The sequence below is a fragment of the Candoia aspera genome, chromosome 5, assembly GCF_035149785.1.
Source record: "Candoia aspera isolate rCanAsp1 chromosome 5, rCanAsp1.hap2, whole genome shotgun sequence".
Classification (NCBI taxonomy): domain Eukaryota; kingdom Metazoa; phylum Chordata; class Lepidosauria; order Squamata; family Boidae; genus Candoia; species Candoia aspera.
The window spans coordinates 47,822,043-47,842,257 of NC_086157.1; the positions used below are offsets into that span (position 1 = coordinate 47,822,043).

Sequence of the window (20,215 nt, forward strand, 5' to 3'; positions counted from 1 at the left end):
GATCCCAGCCTTGCCTGAATGCTCCAGTTGAGTCCAGCCTTGTCTCCAGATTCCAGTCTTGTCTCAGTGCTTCAGCCCAGTCTAGCCTTGTCTCCAGAACCGAGCCTTGCCTAGACGCTCCAGTCCAGTCCAGCCTCATCTCCAGATCCGAGTCTTGCCTAGGCATCCCAGCCATGTCCAGTCCTGCCTGCAGAATCCAGCCTTGCCTAGATGCTCCAGTCAAGTCCAGTCTTGTCTCCAGAACCAAGCCCTGCCCAGATACTCCAGCCCAGCCTTGTCTAGTGTCTATGTTCCAGCCTGATTCAGCCTGCATGCCAGGACATCAATTTGAGTGTTCAGCCTCTTCTTTGCCATGCACCTTAGCTCTTCCAGCCTTGCAGCTTCGATCAGAGAATTGGCCAGGTTCTCCCTTGCTGCCACAGTCTGACTCTGCAGTGTTGCCTGGGTGTCCTTTGCCACCTGGGTGGACTTGATTGAATTACATGCTCTAATCTATTGCAAAAACTTGCTATTGTAAATAGTTTACTCAATAAAGAACTTTATTAGTAACTCTGCCTGGCCATCTCATAGTCTGAACAGGACAGTGTAAACGAATGTCCCGTGTTTCCCCTAAGGAGCAATGGTTCAGTATGCACTAATTCAGTGTTCGTGGCAACTTATAGAACATAACCATTGTGAATAACAAGAATCAACTGAATAATGATGTTACTACTCAAATAAGTACTTTTATTTTTCTGCTGCTACCATTCTAGCTGGGCTATTGATATCTAGATCAAAATGAAAACAAAATGGATGCCCTGAACTTTCTAGGTTAACATCAAATGGAAGAGAAATCTCCAAAATAATAGCCAGAAAGCTAGCACATCTCAGCTGTTGTATAATGCTTTCAGATAAATGGAAGGAATAGGCCTACTGGCCTTAGTTCAGATCCATTCTCTTCCTTTCAGACTTGAATTTCTAATGTTCACTTTAACAAATATTGCTAAGAAATATGATAATATTAATATGGGTAGAGTGGCCATTTAGCCTAATGGAGATTGAGATTTAAATCATTGGACTACATTTTCTTGATTACCTTTGACTAATCATTCTTTCAGTTTTGCCTATCCTTTCCAATGAAATGTATTTTTGTAGCCCATCACAGTTTTACCATAATAAATTGATCACTCTTTTAAGATGCTTGTACATATATAAAAATAAAATGCCTCAGAGGTGAGGATTACATTGGAGAAAAGAAATTTTAAAAATGTCTTCAGCTCCTTGTTAGTAAAACAGACTCTAAATGTAACTAATAATCATCATAATAGCCTCCAAGTGATTCTAACAAGGGCAATAAAATACAAAAGATGTTTTAGCATTGATTTATGTTGGAATTGCTTGCCAAGATTGGCTCAACTAGGACCATATTGTCCTTATACAGAAGTTGATCTGTGTGCTGAAGTAGATTTTAACTGATGGATATTTATTTCTTTACTATTTGTATGTTTTCAGTTGATTTGTTTTGTTTTAATCATAATGGAATATTTTATCTTAGCATTTTTGTTGAGTGCTCTTGAGTGCTATTTGGAGGGATAAAAGGATGCAAATAATATTGAATGACCCATTATATTGACATAGTATCTCAAAATATTAGATAAGGTTATAATGCCTTCATGATTGATGGCCTCATATAGTGCTTTCTCCTATGGCTCTGGCAGAAGTGGAAGAGTGCGGCTGTGAACGGATATTATGCAATATTCCTGTAATATTGCAGGAATATTCCTGTAATATTGCATTGCAGTCACTCTGCTGTTAACTAATGATACTATATTTTGTTTTCTTCTGCAGAATGGCCTTCCTTCAGAAGAAAACCCTTACGTTTTTAACGGTGATTTTGTTGACAGAGGGAAAAATTCCATGGAAATACTTATTATCCTATTTGCATTTCTCCTCGTTTACCCTAACCATTTACATCTCAACAGAGGGAATCATGAGGACCACCTCATGAATCTTAGGTACGGTAATATTTATTCTTTCTCCAGCCTGATCTCTTAGGTATGCTTTTTTCTGAGAGCTTGATATTAATATTTATTACCTGATCGCCATTATCTTGTTGTGTTGGTATTTGAAATTGTATTTTCCCATACTTTCCTCTTACATTATTTTAGATCATAGACCAATGCCTATGCATCAGCATAGTGATAAAATGTGCCTTATGATGTGAAGGCCACCCTTTACTACAAATTGTGTACTTGTGTGCAATGTGGCAATGCAGTTAACAAAGGGTAGTGTTTCCATATACTCAGTAATGTCATAATATATATTTGTCATTTTGATGTCACTATGGGTAGGATCAGACATGTATGTACATATCCAATGAGAAATCATTCTGACAGGATAAATCTGCTCTCCCTTTGCTATCATGTGTTTTAGATTAAAAGGAAGCAGAAATAAGATTATTTAGAGGCATTTCAAGTGGAATTTGAACTTTGGGCACTGATTTTAAAAGTACTTGAGCTAAAGATTATGGCACCATAGTTTCTAACTTAAGGCAGAAAAACTGTAAATACACTGTTTAACCCTCTAAGGTATTTATACTGGTCAACATTTTTTCCTATGCATCTGAAAATAATATTGTATATCTATAGCAGAGAAGACATAAATTACTAGATGCTTTTCAGTAAAAGAAGAAACAATGTGAATAATCTGTATTTTGAATGCCAAGAAAAATATGGCAGGAATCAGTTTCAGAAAATATTTTGGGTTTATAACTGCTTTGTCTTTAAATACTAAATTATCTGTGATAATGCTGATGGATCATCTTTTTCATTTCCAAACACAGACATATAACATAGAATTAAAAATATTCCTTATAGGCAATGTGCATTATTCAGACTATAGTTGTTATTGTTTAAAAATACTTATTATTATCATTTCAGATATGGTTTCACAAAAGAAATTATGAAGAAGTACAAGGTCAGTGTTTTATCTTCTTTTTATAGAGGCCATAAAATTAACAAGGTTGAATTATCGATTGTGTTGTTTTTCATAAAGTACCAGGCCATTACTGGCCTAGAGATGTCCTAAAAAATACTTGCCTCCATTTTTCCCTGTTTTATTGTAAAGCCAAAATGAAGCTGTCCATAGGTCTTAAAGAACAGTTCACAAGAGCTTCTGGGTATAAAATCTAATCCAGTATTTCATTTGACAGACCTATGGGAAAACAATTTTGCATCTTCTACAAGATGTCTACAGCTGGCTTCCTCTTGCAACTATTATTGACAATCAAGTTCTTATTTTACATGGTGGAATATCAGATACTACAGATTTGAATTTCCTGAATTCATTCCACAGGAACAAGGTAGGAATTGTGCACAAAATGTACTCAGTTATCCTATTGGTTTTGAGTCCAGTCTCGCTCACAAGAAGTAAAATTCTACTAAATTTAGGGGGAATTAAGTCTGGCATTTTGTATACTTAAAGAACTAGAGATAATGTACATAATATTAGGATAGGTAATTATTATCATTCCTACAATAGTATGGTTTCCTTTGTTGTATTATACACATATTTGTCTTTCTCTGCATTTCATCTTAAAGAGGTTAAAGTCATGTTTTCAACATAAATGCTTTCTAATTTATTAATATAAGTTTTAGACTGAGTGAAAAACAACATATCTGAAGCAAAAATCATAGAGTTGTATCATTAGATTATTCATATATATAAATATACCTACGTATCTATATGTAGCATATATGTATATGTACATACTGTATACATACAGTATCCATATGTGTATATATATATACCTACATATATCAAGCATTGTCTTAGGTAAGTTGTTCAGAAAGGAAAAAAGTCTTTTTAGATGGTGCTTTTCAGCTGTTTAGATTCAACTGATTACAAACTCTTTGCTCTACAGTACTCAACAATTTAATTAACACTTTAATTCTAGTGGGCCAATGAAATGTTATGTCTCTAGTTGAAAAGTGGGTGAAGCTGGTTTGTTCTTTAAAAATCTCCACTGTATCAAACCTAGTCCCACTTATTGAGTGTTGTTTCCAAAATAAGGCAGAAATGTTACTAAAAGAACAACTGCAGGTAATTCTATGCAATACAATTCTTTGATGTTTCTTTGTCAAACAAGAGGGTGCATTCCAGAGGTTTGAGTGTGGCCCCCATGGCCCTATGAAAAGTTTCTGCTAAGTTGTAATTTTTAAAGTAATTGAGAGGAAATAAATGCATGGGAGAAATCATGTAAACTGTACTTAATTAACACACACACACACACACACATGTGCACGTATTCATTCATTCATATATATTCTCATTCATATATATTCTTTAGGTATGTTTCCTTTGCGTCTCCATTTATGTTTGGAATGGGCTCCCAGCATACCACTGAAAGACAGACTAATCTGTTCTTGACCTATACAGCAGTGTATTTGCTTTAAGGATAATGATCATGAATTTTATCTTCATAGTTGAAGTCTTTGCTGAGGCCAGTGAAGTCAAATATGGAAGCAGTCCATGAGCCACAGAGAACAAATCTCGGAAACACTAGTTCCAATCTCATAGAAACCAAAAAGTGCAATTCTGGGCAAGACATCTCCAAGAAAAATGTAATAAGGTCCACATCAGCATCTTGTGAGAGAAGACAATACTCCAAGGAAATGGATGATGTCAAAGACAATCTTGATGGCATCCATGGCAGAACCAGTTCTAGCCCACTTCAGAATGCGCAATGTCTTAAGCCTTACAGTCTTACTACCACATATGCATCTCCAGAATTAACAGCAAAGGAATGGGAGCAAGTATGCTGAAGTTATATATATGTTCTCTTTTTCCAAAATGTTAATTTATTAGTCAGATTTGGGTTATAAAGTTGTTCAAACTGATAACAACTTTTGTAAAGATTAAAAATGAAGCTTTAATTGGGGTATCCATCGCAAGCTTAACAAATAATTTCTACTAGAAATCTGCTGCCCCAAATTTGTCTGGTTAGTTCAAATCAAACTCTCACAAGCTAAGAGAAAATGTGGAGTAACAGTTGTAGTGCCTGTCTTCCAGAGATTACATTTTTGTGAGGATACAAAGGGCCCTACATTCTTACCAATATACTGTATGTCCACAATTGTCCCCCATTTGGGGAAGTTCTCTCTAGGCATTTTATTATGATAAAGCTTTGTTTTGCTACCAGGTTGCTAGAAGATTGGCAGAATGGGTCAGTATGGGTCAAGCTAAATAGATAACTGTCTCTACCCTGGACTGCAATTACCTTGATTTCTGCATTGTGAATTAACTTTCTTACCATTCTAATTTAGCCCATCAGTATCATAAGTTTCACTGTCATATATATGGCACATGGGAATCTAGTAAGGATACTGGAGGATAATTGTTATTTTCATTCATTTGCATGGAAAGGTAATGGATATTCTCTGGAGTGATCCTAAGCATCAAAATGGCTGTACACCAAACAAATTTCGAGGAGGAGGTTGTTACTTTGGTCCAGATGTTACTGCCAGATTGCTGCAGCGTTATAATTTGAAATTGCTCATCAGGTCTCACCAATGCAAACAGGAAGGTTATGAAATCAGCCATAATGGAAGGGTAATTCACACTTCGAAGTTTTAATTTCACCAAAACTTTTACAAGCTAGAAAGATTGTACTGGATTGTTCTAGAAAGAGAGCTTCAACTCAGTATTGATATGGCAATCGTTATCCATCAACAAGGTATTTAAAATACCACAGCATGATTTCTTGGGTTTTATTCATGATTTCATTTTTTCCTCAGTGCAAAATAGGATAAGGAGGAATCAGTACAGTACTCTGTTCCTATGTTTAGGTAGAAAGACTAGCTGAAAAGAGGAAAGTATTCTGTTAGCAAATAGTTATGTCAGTTTTCTGCTTCCATAGAAAACTGCTATAATTTCGTTTGACATTCTTTGCTCCATCCTTTTCCACACACTGTAAAACAGCATGACCGGCAGAAGCTTGGATAACTCATCTTTCTGGTATGCTGTTGTTTTTTTCCTCCTTTCTTCAAAACACACAAAATCCTTTCCATGACTGAGAATATAGGATGGTCTGTTGAGGGAGAAGCTTAACATACAAGGAAATGCATGTTTATAGTTAGTCCATTCTTGAGCTGTAGGAGAGAGCTATCATACGGCTCTTCAAGCGTGCATCAAAACACATTAAAAGATGAGTTCAGAACTTGATTTTTTTTTCACTTATTAGACACACAGAGCCATGAACAAAATAAATGGCTACATAAGCTTCTTTTTCATTTTTTCTGCCAATAATGGAAAGAGCTGCTTATATACTGCTCACAGTATATAGAATTATAGCATAGTGCTTGGTTAATTCTGCCATCTGTTTCATTTGTGACCAGTCTGGTTTGAAGCACACTCTATTTCAAGTGATATTTGTTTTCTTATTCAAATAGGTCATCACTATTTTTTCTGCCTCAAACTACTATGAAGAAGGAAGCAATCGTGGGGCCTACATCAAACTAAATCCAGATCTGATTCCTCGTTTTGTTCAGTATCAAGTCAGCAAATCTACACGTAAGCAGACCCTTCATCAGAGGTAGGACTAGAAAAGTATGCCTGTTTCTTAAAACAACATGCATATTTAGGAAGAGGATGCCTAACTGTCCACTGGTATACATAATAATGTAGTTATTGGTGGGACAGTCTTTGCTGAAAACATTAGTTAAGATTAGGAATAATCAGTTGATGTTTTATGAGTACAGCCAAATTTACACCTCTCCTTTTGGAAGATGATTCCTTTTAGACAGTAGAATAGAGGTAGTCTTCGAGTTATGATGGTAACTGGGACCAGAATTTCCATCTCTAAGCAATGCGGTCATAAACTGCGACGTCATGTGACCACATTGCTTAGCAATGGCAATCCCGGCAGTCCCTGTTGCCATCGTTAACCAAATCCCACTGGTCATTAGGCAAGGACCTATCCTGATCCAAGCCATTCCCAGCTTGGCCCCTCCCAGCCCTGAGCCTTGGTAAGCTAAGGGACTGCCTCCTCTGCCTCCTCTTCAACTCCCCCCCCCCCACACCTATCTTCCCCCTATCTCTGCCCTGTTGGCTGCCCTGCACAGCAGCACTCCTTGGCAGAGGTGGCCGTGGGCTGAAGTAGAGGCCTGGGGCCTTCAGCAGTCTCAGTCAGCTGCCACCTCCCTCTGGCCTCTACTTCAGCCCTGGTGCTACCACCACTGAGCAGTGCTGCCTCAAGCCCCACACCACAACCAGCCACCCCAGTGCCACAGCACAAAGCCCCCGCCACCCTGCGCTTCGCAACCCCTGCTGCACCCAGCCGACTTTAGCTGTCTTCCTCCTGCTACTGACAAGGCATGCCTGGCCTGGCCCTATGCGAGGCAGCTGCTGGCCACACCAGGCCTTCTTCCCAAGGCCGCTCACACTGTTCTCCAAATACAGTAGTGCGCGCCATTCTCATGATGCTTTGGAAAGCCTTTGGAAGGCTAAGGCCTTCTGAAACCTCTCGAGAAAGTCACACCGACCACTGTCCAAATTGTGCATTGCTCTCTCAATGTTTCGGAAGGCCTCAAGGGTGGTGGCAGCTGACTGAGACTGCTGAAGGCCCTGGGTCTTTACTTCAGCCCCAGCGCCAGCCCCAGTGCCAGCTTCAGCACCACTGAGGAGTGCAGCTGTGCAGGGTGGCCAAAAGGGCAGAGATGGGGGAGATAGGCGGTGGGGGTTGAAGTGCCCCTGTAGTCATAAGTGTGGACAGGCTGCCAAGCACACAAATTTTGATCATGTGACCTCAGGGACGCTGCAACTGCCGTAACTTCGGAGACTGGGTGTAACTACCATTTGTTCAGTGCCACCATAAGTTTGAATGGTCACTGTTCAAATGGTCATTAAGCAAGGACTACCTGTAGTTGAGTAAATGGTGCTGCACGTTGAAGTGGGAGAGGCAGCAAAAGAAACAGAGTTTTAGCTATGTTAGCTAAAAACAGGAGTGCCGAAGGGAATATAGGATTAGAGGCTGTGCTGCTTATTCTGAGCATTCTGCTTACTCCAAATATATTCTACTGATTTATTTATTTATTTATTCAATGTCTATAGCCGTCCATCTCAGCAAGTGACTCTGGGCTGCTTACAACGATAAAAACCATTGAACAAACAATTACAACGATATTTGTAACTTGTCAGGCATTATAAAGATACCGTAAAATAACAGTATTTTCATAGCAATATTAAACTCTATAGAACTGTACAGAAGAAATGATGGCAAAATACTCCTATTCTTCTCACTGGGAGGGAAACAGTTAACAGGGTATTCTCTGTGGCTTCTGTCTTTACTAACAGATTATATTAGGTAAGTTTTAATGTTGTTGTGAGAAATGTGATTTAATACATCTTTTTCTTTTCAATTCTTGATTTAACCTGATGCGGTGTTATTGCCCATTCCATGAAGCCACAGGAGGAGGATGGGGAAAATGCACCTGTCCTCTGCTGTATTGCCAGTTATGTGTCATTTACAGAAGTGGAACAACAGTGGAGCTGCACAGAGAGGACGGAGGGAAATTGAATTGCAGCTGAAAGTGCAGAGGGCTGTCATGGAATGAAAGGCCCATCTGTGATTTTGGTTCACTGGCAGCCTAGTGATAGTTTGTAACCCAAAAGAAAGATAAAACTAAATTGGTGGTATAAAACTGTGACTACAGGGACTGTTGAAGTTATATTGCCACTCATGTGGTTCCTTGTTTTCCTAAATGCAAGTTCAGTTTTTTCAAATTTTCTAACTGGATGTGCAGCACTAGTCAGGTTTACCATTAAGATTAAGTGTTTTTTTATTGTGTTGCATATGGGAATTTCAGAACTCCTAAAATTCTGTCCTCTGAAATGGACCTTAAAAGCAATTCTGTTGTTCTAATTGCCCAATTTAATGATTTTCTTTGCAGAGTGACTGCAATTGAGCTCTCTGCTTTAAAGTGTTTGCGAGAGAAACTTTATACCCACAAATCAGACCTCACTGCAGCTTTTACCCAGTATGATCCAATTTATACAGGTAACATAATTTGAAAAAGTGTTCCTTTTTGTTCATTTGTTTTGTGTTTCACTGTATGTACAAATAATTTTGTATGTTGCAAGCTACAGGAAGAAAATGTGAAGAGTAGCAGTAAAAGTAGCAAATTGTATAATAGAAGAACAGAAGCAATAGAATCTAGATTTGTATGGGACAGATGCTACTATGAATCATTCATAAACGAGTTGGATTGAGTAAAGATGTAATTTATGGGTGATATCAAATTATTTAGAGTAATGGACGCAGCTGGTCCAAAATAGTGTACAGGTTTGGAGGCTGATCAAAATGACTCATGCAATCCTTTCCAACTCTGTAATTCTTGTTTTTTAAGAATTCTGATGGCAATGTTTTCAGTGTGAATGTCCTTTTCAGTCCATCAGAGAATAGCAGCAGAACTTAGTTTCTCATTGGCTGTATTAACATAAGTACACTTTCCAAATCAGGGGAAGTAATTGTTCCACTTTATCCTGCTTTTGTCAGACCCCACCATTCTGGGCATCACCCTTTAAGAGGGATCCAGAGAAATTGGAACATGGTCAAAGAATGATGGCAAGGATGTTCAGGGGACTGAAAACCAAGTCCTATGAATAGGGATTGAAAGATAGGTTTAGTTTTGAAAAAGGATGACTGATATAATAGTGGTCTTCAAGCACCTGAGATACTGTCATAGAGAAGTTTAGGATCGGTTCTGTCTTGTTCCAGAGTGCAGAATATGAAATAATGGGTTTAAGTTACAGGAAGTCAGATTTCAATTGAACATTAGAAAAAAACTCCATAACAGTAAGAGCAATTCAATATCATGAAACCAGTTCCCTGGAAAAGCAGTGGTCTCTCCTTCATGGGTTCAAGAGACGACTAAAGAGAGACCTGTTTGTTTGGGGAGCTTTAATTTGGACTCCTGAGCAGGGGGTTGGACCTAATAGCCTAAATGGTTATTTCCAATGCTGTGATTCTAGTAACAATCTGATGATAAAGTCATATGAGAGGTAGGATCTCAAAAGGAGGTAGAGACTGTCCTTCAAAAGAACTAGGCAATATTTTGGGGCCAAGGTCACATTTGGAATTTCCAGAGCATTTAGTGGGTATGCTCACAAAACAGCTGCTGTGGGAGACTTACCTGATCAAAAGCTGAGTAGATGTGTTGTAGAGAGAATGCAGAGGAAATGGCCTCGAGGACAGAAGGAAGAGCCACTACCAAGGCAACAGTAAGAGAAGAGGTGCTGGAGCCTGGGCCAAGAAAGAAAATTGAGCAAATGTCTCAGACAAGCCTCTCTCTAGCTCACAGGAAGATAAAGGGAGGGAGGGGAAAGCATAGTCAGACTTGCAAGATCCTGTTACGGTAAAGTAGTACTGACTTACATGGCATTGGTTTCTTCGTCTGGTCTACCCTGTAGGGGTGACACATGTCCAGTCCCAAACAGCCATTCACAAGGCAGTGAAATAATCCTCCAGAATGTTTTCTTTCATCCCAGCAAGTTCCTTCTGGGGCCCCAAGGCACTGCTGCAAATAACTATGATTTTAGAGTCTGGTGCTTTGCTTTAGAGCATGCCTGCTTTCTATTTTTAAAAGGGGTCAGGAAGCCTGGTGGGGCCTAAGAGACTGGGAGTGCACCTGAATAATAGCTTCCCCTAGAAAATTATGGGAAATATAGGCATCACCCCCCATCTTATGTCCAAATTTTGTAGGTCAACTTATAGAGTAAGAGTGGCCTGAAATCCTAGAAACTGAACTCTAGGTAAGTTCAAGATCCTTAATAGCTCAGAAGTGTGGGGCATACATGTATTAATGATGCTTCTCCCACTAGGGAGAAAGATCTTACTGTACCAATCAGCTGTTTACATTCCCTCTTTTCACATTCATAGCCAGGTGCATCATTTGAAGTGAGTAAAAAGAATCAAGAAGGTGCCCACGACTGCAAGCTTGAAGCTCTGCCCATTTTTAACAAATGATGCATGCAAAAAAAAAAAAAGGATGGGACTGCCCTCTTGATGTTTTAAACCCTGCTCTTGTCTGCTTCTGGCATGATACTACTAGAGGAAAGTTGCTTCATCCTGCTTTGTGACAGGGTCAATATTGCTGATGGGTAAAAAGATCAAAGATAAATTCATGATCTCTGTATGGACAGAAAAAAAAAGGAAATGCTGCAGCCCTCTTGAGACTGCAATTAGAGGATTACACATATGACTGTTGCTTCATACACAAAACGCCCAATTACCACATAGGAGAAAACACTGATAGCTGCAGTTGAAGTCTAATTCTTCCAAAGATAAGGAATTTTGACAGTGTAGGTAGATGAAGCATTCTGGAAGCATGGTATTGCCAATATGGACTTGCAGGAGGGACCTATATCTTCCATACTTCTATTGAGCATGTCGCTAACCAGATTCTGCTTCTATGCCCCAATTTTGGTGCAACACTACCTTTGGCTACTTTTTTTCCCTTTTTTCAGATATGTGCCTTGCCCTTTTAAACCAAGAGTGCTATTGCTGCATTAGTATCTCATAGAATCATACAGTGTCAGTGTTGGATAATTAGGAAAGCATGCAGATGGCATCATAAATATAGATTGTCCACTGGTTGAATTGTTATTTGCAAAGTGTAATTATATGTACATGAAAACTTACTAGTGAACTTCTAGGTGTACCGACCACCAGTCTGTACACAGAAAAATGGCAGTATTTGCAGGTAGCAGGACTCTCTGCATGTTTTACAGTCCCAGATGTCAGCCCTCCCAGGTAAACCAGACAGGCAACACAACCAGATGAGCTACTTCTACTTTATTGTTAGGCTACATTAACAGAATCTTGCAAGTCTGAAAGTACAAATCTCCCACCGTCACTATTCACTGCCTAATCAGTTAGGGGGGTCCCTTTCTAAGTTTCTTTCTCTGCCTGTTACTGGGTTGCAGGCTGCTCCCTCTTTTATCAAATCGTTCCCTAGGCAGCTTCTCTTCCCCCATCTTCCAAGGTAATTCTTACATTCCATAACACATGTCCAAAGAAATAGAGAAGACAAAGTTATATGAAATAATATGTTTTTCAATGTGACAGTGCTTCAAATTATATATATCTGTGATTAAAATTTTTAAAGTGCTGTTCTCCTGCCATGGTTCCATTTGTTAATTCCTTCTATTACAAATTATTTACATCTAGAATACATCGGATGGAATGGATTCTGTTATTATTCCCAGGATTATTACTTCAGTTGCAGAAGACGTTAAAACTGCCTATGGCAAGGTTGCTTTAGAAATCCATGTATGGAAAGGTTCTCTTTCCCCTGTTTCTTCTATTGCCTCCAAAGCTTTTCAAGGAGAGGTTGGAGGGCATGACCAATAGAGGATGGAACAAAGAAGAGAGACAATAAAGCTAAAAATGAGTTACTGTGAGCTCATATTATCAAAATTTCTCATTTTCCTCCTGTCTGTATGCCAGGCATGGACAACATTTGAGGAGGCAGGTTTTTGCCTTCCCCCCCCCCCCCAGGAATGGTTGAAGGTGGGAATGGGAGAGGGAAGTCTCTGAAAGGCAAACTATTCCAATTCCCATTTCCAACTTAACACCCCCCCCCTGCAACTCAGAAACCAGCCACTTTTTTTTCAAGGAGGGATGACTTTTAAGGATGGAAATAGGCTTGTCTCTGGCAGACTTTAATTTTCCCTTTCCCCTTTAAGCTCCCCCCCCCAAACACACACACACATACACACAAGCTGAATTCAGCACTCCTTTCATCTGGCACCATTTGAGGGATTTCTGATGTTTCATTTTGGAAAGAAAAAAAAAAACAGAACAAAACTCAGTGCTGAAGTGTAACTATTTCCCACCAAATTTCAGTGGTGTGATGAGATGTGCAAATGGGATACTTGGCTGCCTACAACCTGCAGGTTGGCTACCCTGCTCTATTTCCTAATCTACATACTGTACTTCATAAACTCTAGTGAAGCTGGGTGGAATGCAGGGGGCGGGGCATGTGTCTGGTGGACCAGTCTTTAGAAGCTAGGCACTGTGCTTAGCCAATTTTATCGAAAAGTAAGCCTGTAATTCAATTTATTGGAATTTTAATGCCACAACACCTCCTGCAATGATATTTCAATTGAAATGGGGGGCAGTTTCAATAAAGTATACTTTTCATTTTCTTTTTTTAACAGGAAGGATCTCTCTTAGTCAATGGGCTTCTGCCATGGAATCTGTTCTGCATCTTGACCTACCCTGGAGAACTCTCCGTTCTCGACTAGTTTGTCTGGCTTCTGATGGAAGTGTGGAATATCTTTCATCTTTTGACAATTTAGAAATCAAGCTACCCATCAAAGAGGTGAGGTGATTTGGAACAAGAATGATCAACTTTTTTTTCAGAGCAAGCTCTGAACTTTATTTTGAGCAACAGGCCAGACATTCCCAGAGAGGCGGGGCAGGACAAAACAGTGTGCAGAGACAGAATTTTTAAAAAAATAATTAAAAATTTAAATTTAAATTTAAAAATTAAATTTAAATCTAATTAAAATTAAAGTTATTAAATATAGTTACTGTAATCATACCATCTATGTCTACACACTTGCAAGAAGAAAAAAAGAAGAAAAAGAGTTCAAAAACATATACTGATAAAAACTAGTCTTGCATTTTCTGTTGCAACATTAAACATTAAATGATTAGCATTTAAATCAATGTACTTAATAGCAAAAAGTGGGGATACATTAATATATACAGTCCAAATTTTTAAATTGTCCTTCAGTTGGGACTCCTGACAGTATATAATGCTTGTTCAGGTACAGTATTGGAAAAAATGTTGAGTTCTTCAGACCATTGCACAACTGACAGAGAATACCAATCAAAGAGAATATTTGTAGCTCAGGGCTGAACTGTGGAGTCCTTGGTGTTCTCTGAGCCTTGTTGTCTTCTTGCAGATGTTTCATTGCCTGACTAGGCAACATCTTCAGTGCAAAAAGGGAGAGGGCCTTGCTCTCTGTTTATATACTGTAGTTTGTCCTGCTTGTGTTGGTGGAGGTGTTGTTCTCTCCCTGGGAGTTCCTTGATTGGGCTGTTGTTCACTGCTTGGTTGATTGACTGAAATAATAGTTCCTTGATTAGGATACGTTGTGCTGATTGTTCCTCTGGTGTTAATCTTTGCATATCTGGGTGTTGATTGCTGGCGAGGAGGTGTTCTGGTCTTTTGGCTTTTCTATTGTCTCTTTTGAATGGTATGTAAATGTTGTTTACCTCTACGTGTCTGTTGATGGCTGCTTTGTCTGAGTGCCAGGAATTCTCTGGCATTTTTGGATTTGTCTTAGTTTAGGATGCTCACAGTTTCCCAGTTGAAAGCATGGTTAAGTCTGTCCATGTGTTGTGAGATTAAGGAGTTTTCATCGTGTCTTCTGACTGCTAGTTGGTGTTTGTGGATGCTCTCTGCTAGTCTTCTGCCTGTCTGTCCTACATAGTGGCTGCTACAATCCTTACACTGTATGTTGTAGATAACTCCTGTTTTTAATTCTTGGGCTACTGGGTCTTTTGGGTTACTTAAGATGTTTTGAAGGTTTTTGGTTAGTTTGTGTGCTATGGTGATGCCGTGTGGTTGTAACAGTCTGTTGGTAGTTTCTGAGATGTTTCTGATGTATGGCAGTGTTATCCTTTTCATGGCTTCTGTTGGTTGGGTTGTAGTGGGTTGAGTAGTCAGGCACTTTTTGATAAAGTTGGGGGGGTATCCATTTAGCTGGAAGATGCTGTATAGATGATCTGTTTCCTTTTTCTGGTGTTCTGGGTTGCTGCAATGCATTAGTGCTTGTCTGAATAATGTTCTTACACAGCTCCTCTTGTGGGAGGTTGGGTTGTTGCTTTGGTAATGAAGCACTTGGCTAGTGTGGGTAGCTTTCCAGTAGACTTGTGTTTCTAATTTGCCATCATTTCCTCTACTGATGAGGATGTCCAAGAAGGGTAGTGTGTTGTTGTTTTCTTCTTCCCTTGTGAATTTTATTCCATTGAAGATGTTGTTGATGGTTTCATGTGTTTCCTCCAGTTGTTCCTTCTTTATGATGATGAAGGTGTCATCTACATACTGGATCCATACTTTGGGTTGTATACGTGAGAGTGCTATCCTTTCTAGATGCTGCATTACAATCTCTGCTATGAGTCTTGAGAATGGTGATCCCATGAGTGTTCCTTTGATTTGTTGGTATATTTGTCCATCAAACTGAGAAGTAGGTTGTGAGGCAGAGGTCTATGAGGTCCATGATACTGGGTATTTCTATCTTGGTGTATTTGACTAGGTCGGGTGTGTTGTGTAGAACTGCTGCCATGGATTCTTTTGCTAGTGCTGGGTCTATGGATGTAAAGAGAGCTGTGACATTGAATGACACCGTAATTTCATCTTCTTCTATTTTTAGGTTTTTGATTTTCTGGAGGCACTGTAGTGGGGAGTTGATAGAATATTCACTCTCCTTTGTGAGATGCCTAAGTTTATTTGTAAGCTCTTTAGCTATGTTGTATGTGGAGTCCCTGGTAGTGATACAATAAGCCAAAGTGGTATGCCATGCTTGTGTATTTTGGGGTGTCTGTAGAAGCGTGGGAGGATGGGTCCACTGTTTTTCATCCACCTCTGTTCTTCTTTTGTAGTTTGGCCTTTCTTGGTGAGGTTGTTGAGAGTTCTTTTGAACTAGTTATCCAGTTTCTGTATGGGATTGGTGCTCACTGGGGTATAGGTTTCTTTGTCCTCAAGTAATTCCTTGGCCTTTTGTATGTATTGGGATCTATCCATAATGAAGGTGGTGTGGCCTTTGTCTGCTGGGAGGACGATAGTTTGGTCCATCTTTAGGTGTTTGAGGGCTGCTCTGTCCTCTGCTTTCAGTCAGTTCTGTTTCCACGTCCTTCTGATTTGTGGTATGATTGCCTGTCTTACGTTCTCTTGGGTTTCTGTAGTAAGTCCTGTAGTTTTAAATGCTGCTTCTAGAGCTGCAAAGAATTCTAATTTATTTGCATCTTCCGTGTTGTAGTTCAGGCCTCTCTGTAGGATATTGTGTTCTGCAGTGGATAGTGGGCGGCTGGACACGCTGACCACCCATTCCGGTACCTCTTTGTTTCTGGGATTTAACTTGAGTAGTGTAGTTTGGAGTTTAGTTTTCCTTTTTTTGGCTTGTCTCAGTGATGTGGTCTTGATTGTAGTCGTCAGCATGTTAATGTGTTCAGGAGTCATAGTTTGCTCTAGTTGTTCCTTGAGGTTGTCTATGGTGTGTTGATATTTAATCTGAGATGGGTGTCCATGATCATGAGCCATATAATTTTTTGCCCACTTGGTTATGCTATCTTCCATCCAGAGAATAGTTATTCTTCCAGTCCCTATATGCTCAGTAAGTTTTCCTCCTTTAGAAATTACAAAAATTATATTTGGTGGCTGTCGCGTCGCGCGACCAGTCCTTCGCCCTTCGGTCTATGGGATTCCCTGGGGGGGAATGAGCCAACGATTCCCTCGCAAGGGTGAGGTCGAAAAAACAACGGTAGGTACAGGATTCTTTTGTGGTGAGAGACGCCACATCTCAGGAGGTTGCTGGTACTGCCTCCTGGTGCCACGCCCCCACCTCCTTTTATTCAGCAGTTCTATCAGGGCGGGGGAGTGAGTACAAAGAGAATAGGGAAATACAAGTCATGCCCTTATAAGGGAATATACAGCATTCTGAGGCTACGTGAGAGACATGCAATCTAGCTGTGCAGTAATGGAGTCAGGTTCGTCACATTTCCACCTTTTTTATTTAATTTTGTCCTCCCCCCAGAGGGTCTGAGTCGGGGAGCCAGGGACTCTTCAGTCCAAGGAGACCCATCCCAGCGTCCTCTCTCGGGGGGTAGTGTGACTGGGGGTCCTTGTCCATTTCCGATTCACTATTAGAGGACCATCCCAAGAGTGGTGTTTTCTCCATACCTACAGCAGTGACCAGGTGTTGAACAGCAAGCTTTGTCTCGGATACCTCTGAGTCCAATGTATGAAGTCTCTGCTTTAAGAAGCGGAGAACGCGACCCAGCACACAGGGGCCTATGGTGCATACGAGAATCAATAACAGGAGGGGCCCCAACAGAGTGGACAACAGTGTGGTTAGCCATGGAGAAATGCTAAACATATTTTGATACCATGACATGGATTGTTGGCGCTCCAATTCCCTTGTTTTTAAACGGGAATTGAGCTCTTTCATAGAGTCCAATACTACTCCTGAGTTGTCGGCATAAAAACAGCAGTCTTCCTTTAGAGCAACACACAGTCCCCCTTGTTTGAGGAACAGAAGGTCGAGACCCCTACGATTTTGCAAAACCACTTCGGATAGAGAGGTAAGGGAATCTTGTAGCGCCACAATAGATTGTTCGATGGCGCGAAGGTCAGTGTCAATGATAGCACTAAGGTGACGCAGGTTCTGATCATTGACAACAAGGGCTGACACACCGGTGGCGGCTCCGGCCGCACCTAAGCCCAGTAGGACTGATAAAGTTACAGCAGTCACTACTTCGCGCTTAGCCTTGAGGGGGTAATGAGGGGGTTCTAAAATGGAGATAAGTTCGTCAGGGGAATAGATAGAGATTTTGGGGAGTAGGAGCACCTGAATACAAAAGGCGTTAGTTCGTAACAAAGTATCACCATATACACATGCGGTGAGGCCAGAAGAACATGCCCAAACAGAGTTGTTCCCAGGGATAAAGTATTGCCCTGTCAAGCGGGCAGAGATATTACCAGAGGTAGTGTAGAGTACACCGTAGCCACCATGGCCGGTGTAACCGTTGATGTTCAAGCGATTTTTTGGAAGATAGAGGGCACAGTGATCATGAGAAGAATTAAGGCAATATTGAGTATAGTTAGCAGGAACACGGCCAAGGCAGCAGCCCTGCCCTATTATAGAGGTGATAGTCAACGTGGTGTTTTGCCAGCGGCAGGAGGAGGCTGAGGTAGAGTTTCGGATAGGGTCAGGAGAACCGACTGCTTCATAGAATGGTGGAGAGGAAGACAAACAAAGCCAACATCGAGATGTGTTAGAAGCGGTGTGAACAAGGGAAAAGGAGGAGTTAAGAAGAGAGACAAGGGGTTTTTTTTGTTTGGTGAGGGGTTTAAGAAAGGTGGAGTGAATGTCGTCGGCATTGGGCCCAACAGGTGGGGACTGAGGGAGAGTGACCTGTCGTTGAATGTAGAATATGTTGCCATAATGAAACCCGGGCCATCCGGCATATATACGACCTCCCCATTTTACACCTGAGTCCCAGGCATTCCCCTGAGCTTTTCCTGCAGCAGTGAATTGTACAATAACCGGATTACATTTATTCCAACCCTGATTGGTCGCGGTGCACTCAATGTCCTCTCTCAACCGAGTGAGAGTGATGTAATCAGTCTTATACGGAGGGGTCCAGTAGATGTGGCCGGTGGAAACGCAGGACCAAGACTTGCAAAAGTAATCTGCTAAGCCTCCGCAGTCGTGCACGTGGTCAGGGCGGGTGTCATGTCCTGGGCACACCTACAGGGGATACCTTTTAACGATGGAGTGGCTGGGCGGGGTGCCGTCCAGCCTCCTGTAGGCTGTCACTCCTAAAAGCATTTCTGAAAAGTCAAAATACAGATTAGGGAAACAAGATACAATTGGGCTATAACAAAAGGAGGTATTCAGGATCTGACCCAAGGCATCGCAGATTGTCCAGGTGATACTGTAAGGGCGATGCGATCCCTGGGCGTCAGATGCCAGCAGGCGTCGTCCCTGCCAACGGGCGGGCTCAGGAAGGGAGAGTTGAAACAAGGTGAGCGTAAGGCGAGATGAGGTGGCGAACCCCTTAATTAATTTTGTTATTTCACAGTGATATTGTCCTAGATCGGTCAACTGTACGTTGGTGATAGCAAGGGTAGTTTGGCGAAAGTGATAAGTGATGGAGTAGGAATCGCCATCTTGGAGAAGAGTGTTGTTGCGAAACCAGCGCCAGAAGGTGCCTTTTCTTTTGATGGGAGAGCGTTGAAGACATTCCATGGCGTTGGATGCTGAGCTGCGGCCGATGGTGGCAGGGTAGCGTAAACGATGGGTTCGAATGAGAGAGGTTGTTTTAGGGTTCGTTGTGAGGGGAGCAAAGATGGAAGAGAGATAACAGAGAAGGAGGGTCAAGGAGGTGCTTGTCAGGAGGCTGCCCATGATACGGCCGGACACAGCGAGCAGGAACCCAGAGCACTCGATCAGGAAGTTGCACAGCAGCGTAGCCTTTTCCCCAGGTGACGAGTTGCGCAGGGCCTTTCCACTCAGGGCTGGGCAGTTGCCTAAAATAAACAAGGGGACGGGAAGAGGGAACTACTGGCTTAGAAAAGTGTCGAGATGCAGCCGTAGCAGGGGGGGTACCGGTAAGATTAAGGAAATTTAAGGTAAACAAGGTGAGATTAAGGATATTTTGTAACATCGGGAGGCTTGGGGGGCCTAAGGCCTTTTTCCCCGTTTGCCGATCAAGGGCATTCTTTAGGGTCTGGTTAGCCCTTTCCACAATAGCCTGACCTTGGCTGTTGAATGGTATACCGAATCTGTGGGTAATGGACCACTTACGGCAAAACTCAGCAAAGGGAGTGCTGACGTAAGCAGGGCCATTGTCAGTTTTCAAAGTTTTGGGACATCCCGATGTGACGAAAGTGCGAATACAATGATTGATTACGTTTTTCGTGGCTTCTCCTCTTTGCAAAGTTGCCAGGATGAATCCCGAATAAGTATCCACAGATACATGGATATACTTCCAAGGTGCAAAAGAGGGATAATGAGTGACATCCATCTGCCATGTGTCACAAGCTTGGATACCCCTGGGATTAACTCCCTCAGGGATGCACTTTGCCTGCTAACTGCAGGTTGGACATTGTTGAAGAATGGCGGTAGCTTCTTGATATGTAATGCCAAATTGGCGCACCAATGCTTTTTTATTTTGGTGGAAATAAGCATGGCTGTCCCCTGCTAAAAGCTGCGGAGGAAGAGGGGAAGAGGCCATAATTTTGCAAGCCTCATCTGCCATGTGGTTGCCTTCGGACAGGAAACCGGGTAGCTGTTGGTGGCTTCTAATATGCGCTACAAACAAAGGGGATGTTCTGTCCTTCAGGAGAGTTTGAAGCTGCAAAAAAAGCGTCATGAGAGAGGGGGGGGTAACAGGGGAAATATATGCATCAAACATGGCCACAGCCATTTGAGTGACATACAT

The 20,215-nt window shown here is 41.3% G+C and overlaps 1 protein-coding gene across 1 annotated transcript in view; it reads left to right on the top strand.

Annotated features, from left to right (window-relative positions):
* Positions 1 to 20,215, top strand: part of PPEF1 (protein phosphatase with EF-hand domain 1) — a 51,420-nt gene that overhangs the window by 23,817 nt on the left and 7,388 nt on the right. Inside the window, exons 8-15 of the mRNA XM_063305147.1 lie at positions 1,828 to 1,994; positions 2,919 to 2,955; positions 3,191 to 3,340; positions 4,464 to 4,793; positions 5,404 to 5,589; positions 6,429 to 6,571; positions 8,928 to 9,034; positions 13,198 to 13,361. Of these exons, the coding sequence (XP_063161217.1) occupies positions 1,828 to 1,994; positions 2,919 to 2,955; positions 3,191 to 3,340; positions 4,464 to 4,793; positions 5,404 to 5,589; positions 6,429 to 6,571; positions 8,928 to 9,034; positions 13,198 to 13,361 (1,284 nt within the window). The remainder of the gene's footprint in view (positions 1 to 1,827; positions 1,995 to 2,918; positions 2,956 to 3,190; positions 3,341 to 4,463; positions 4,794 to 5,403; positions 5,590 to 6,428; positions 6,572 to 8,927; positions 9,035 to 13,197; positions 13,362 to 20,215) is intronic.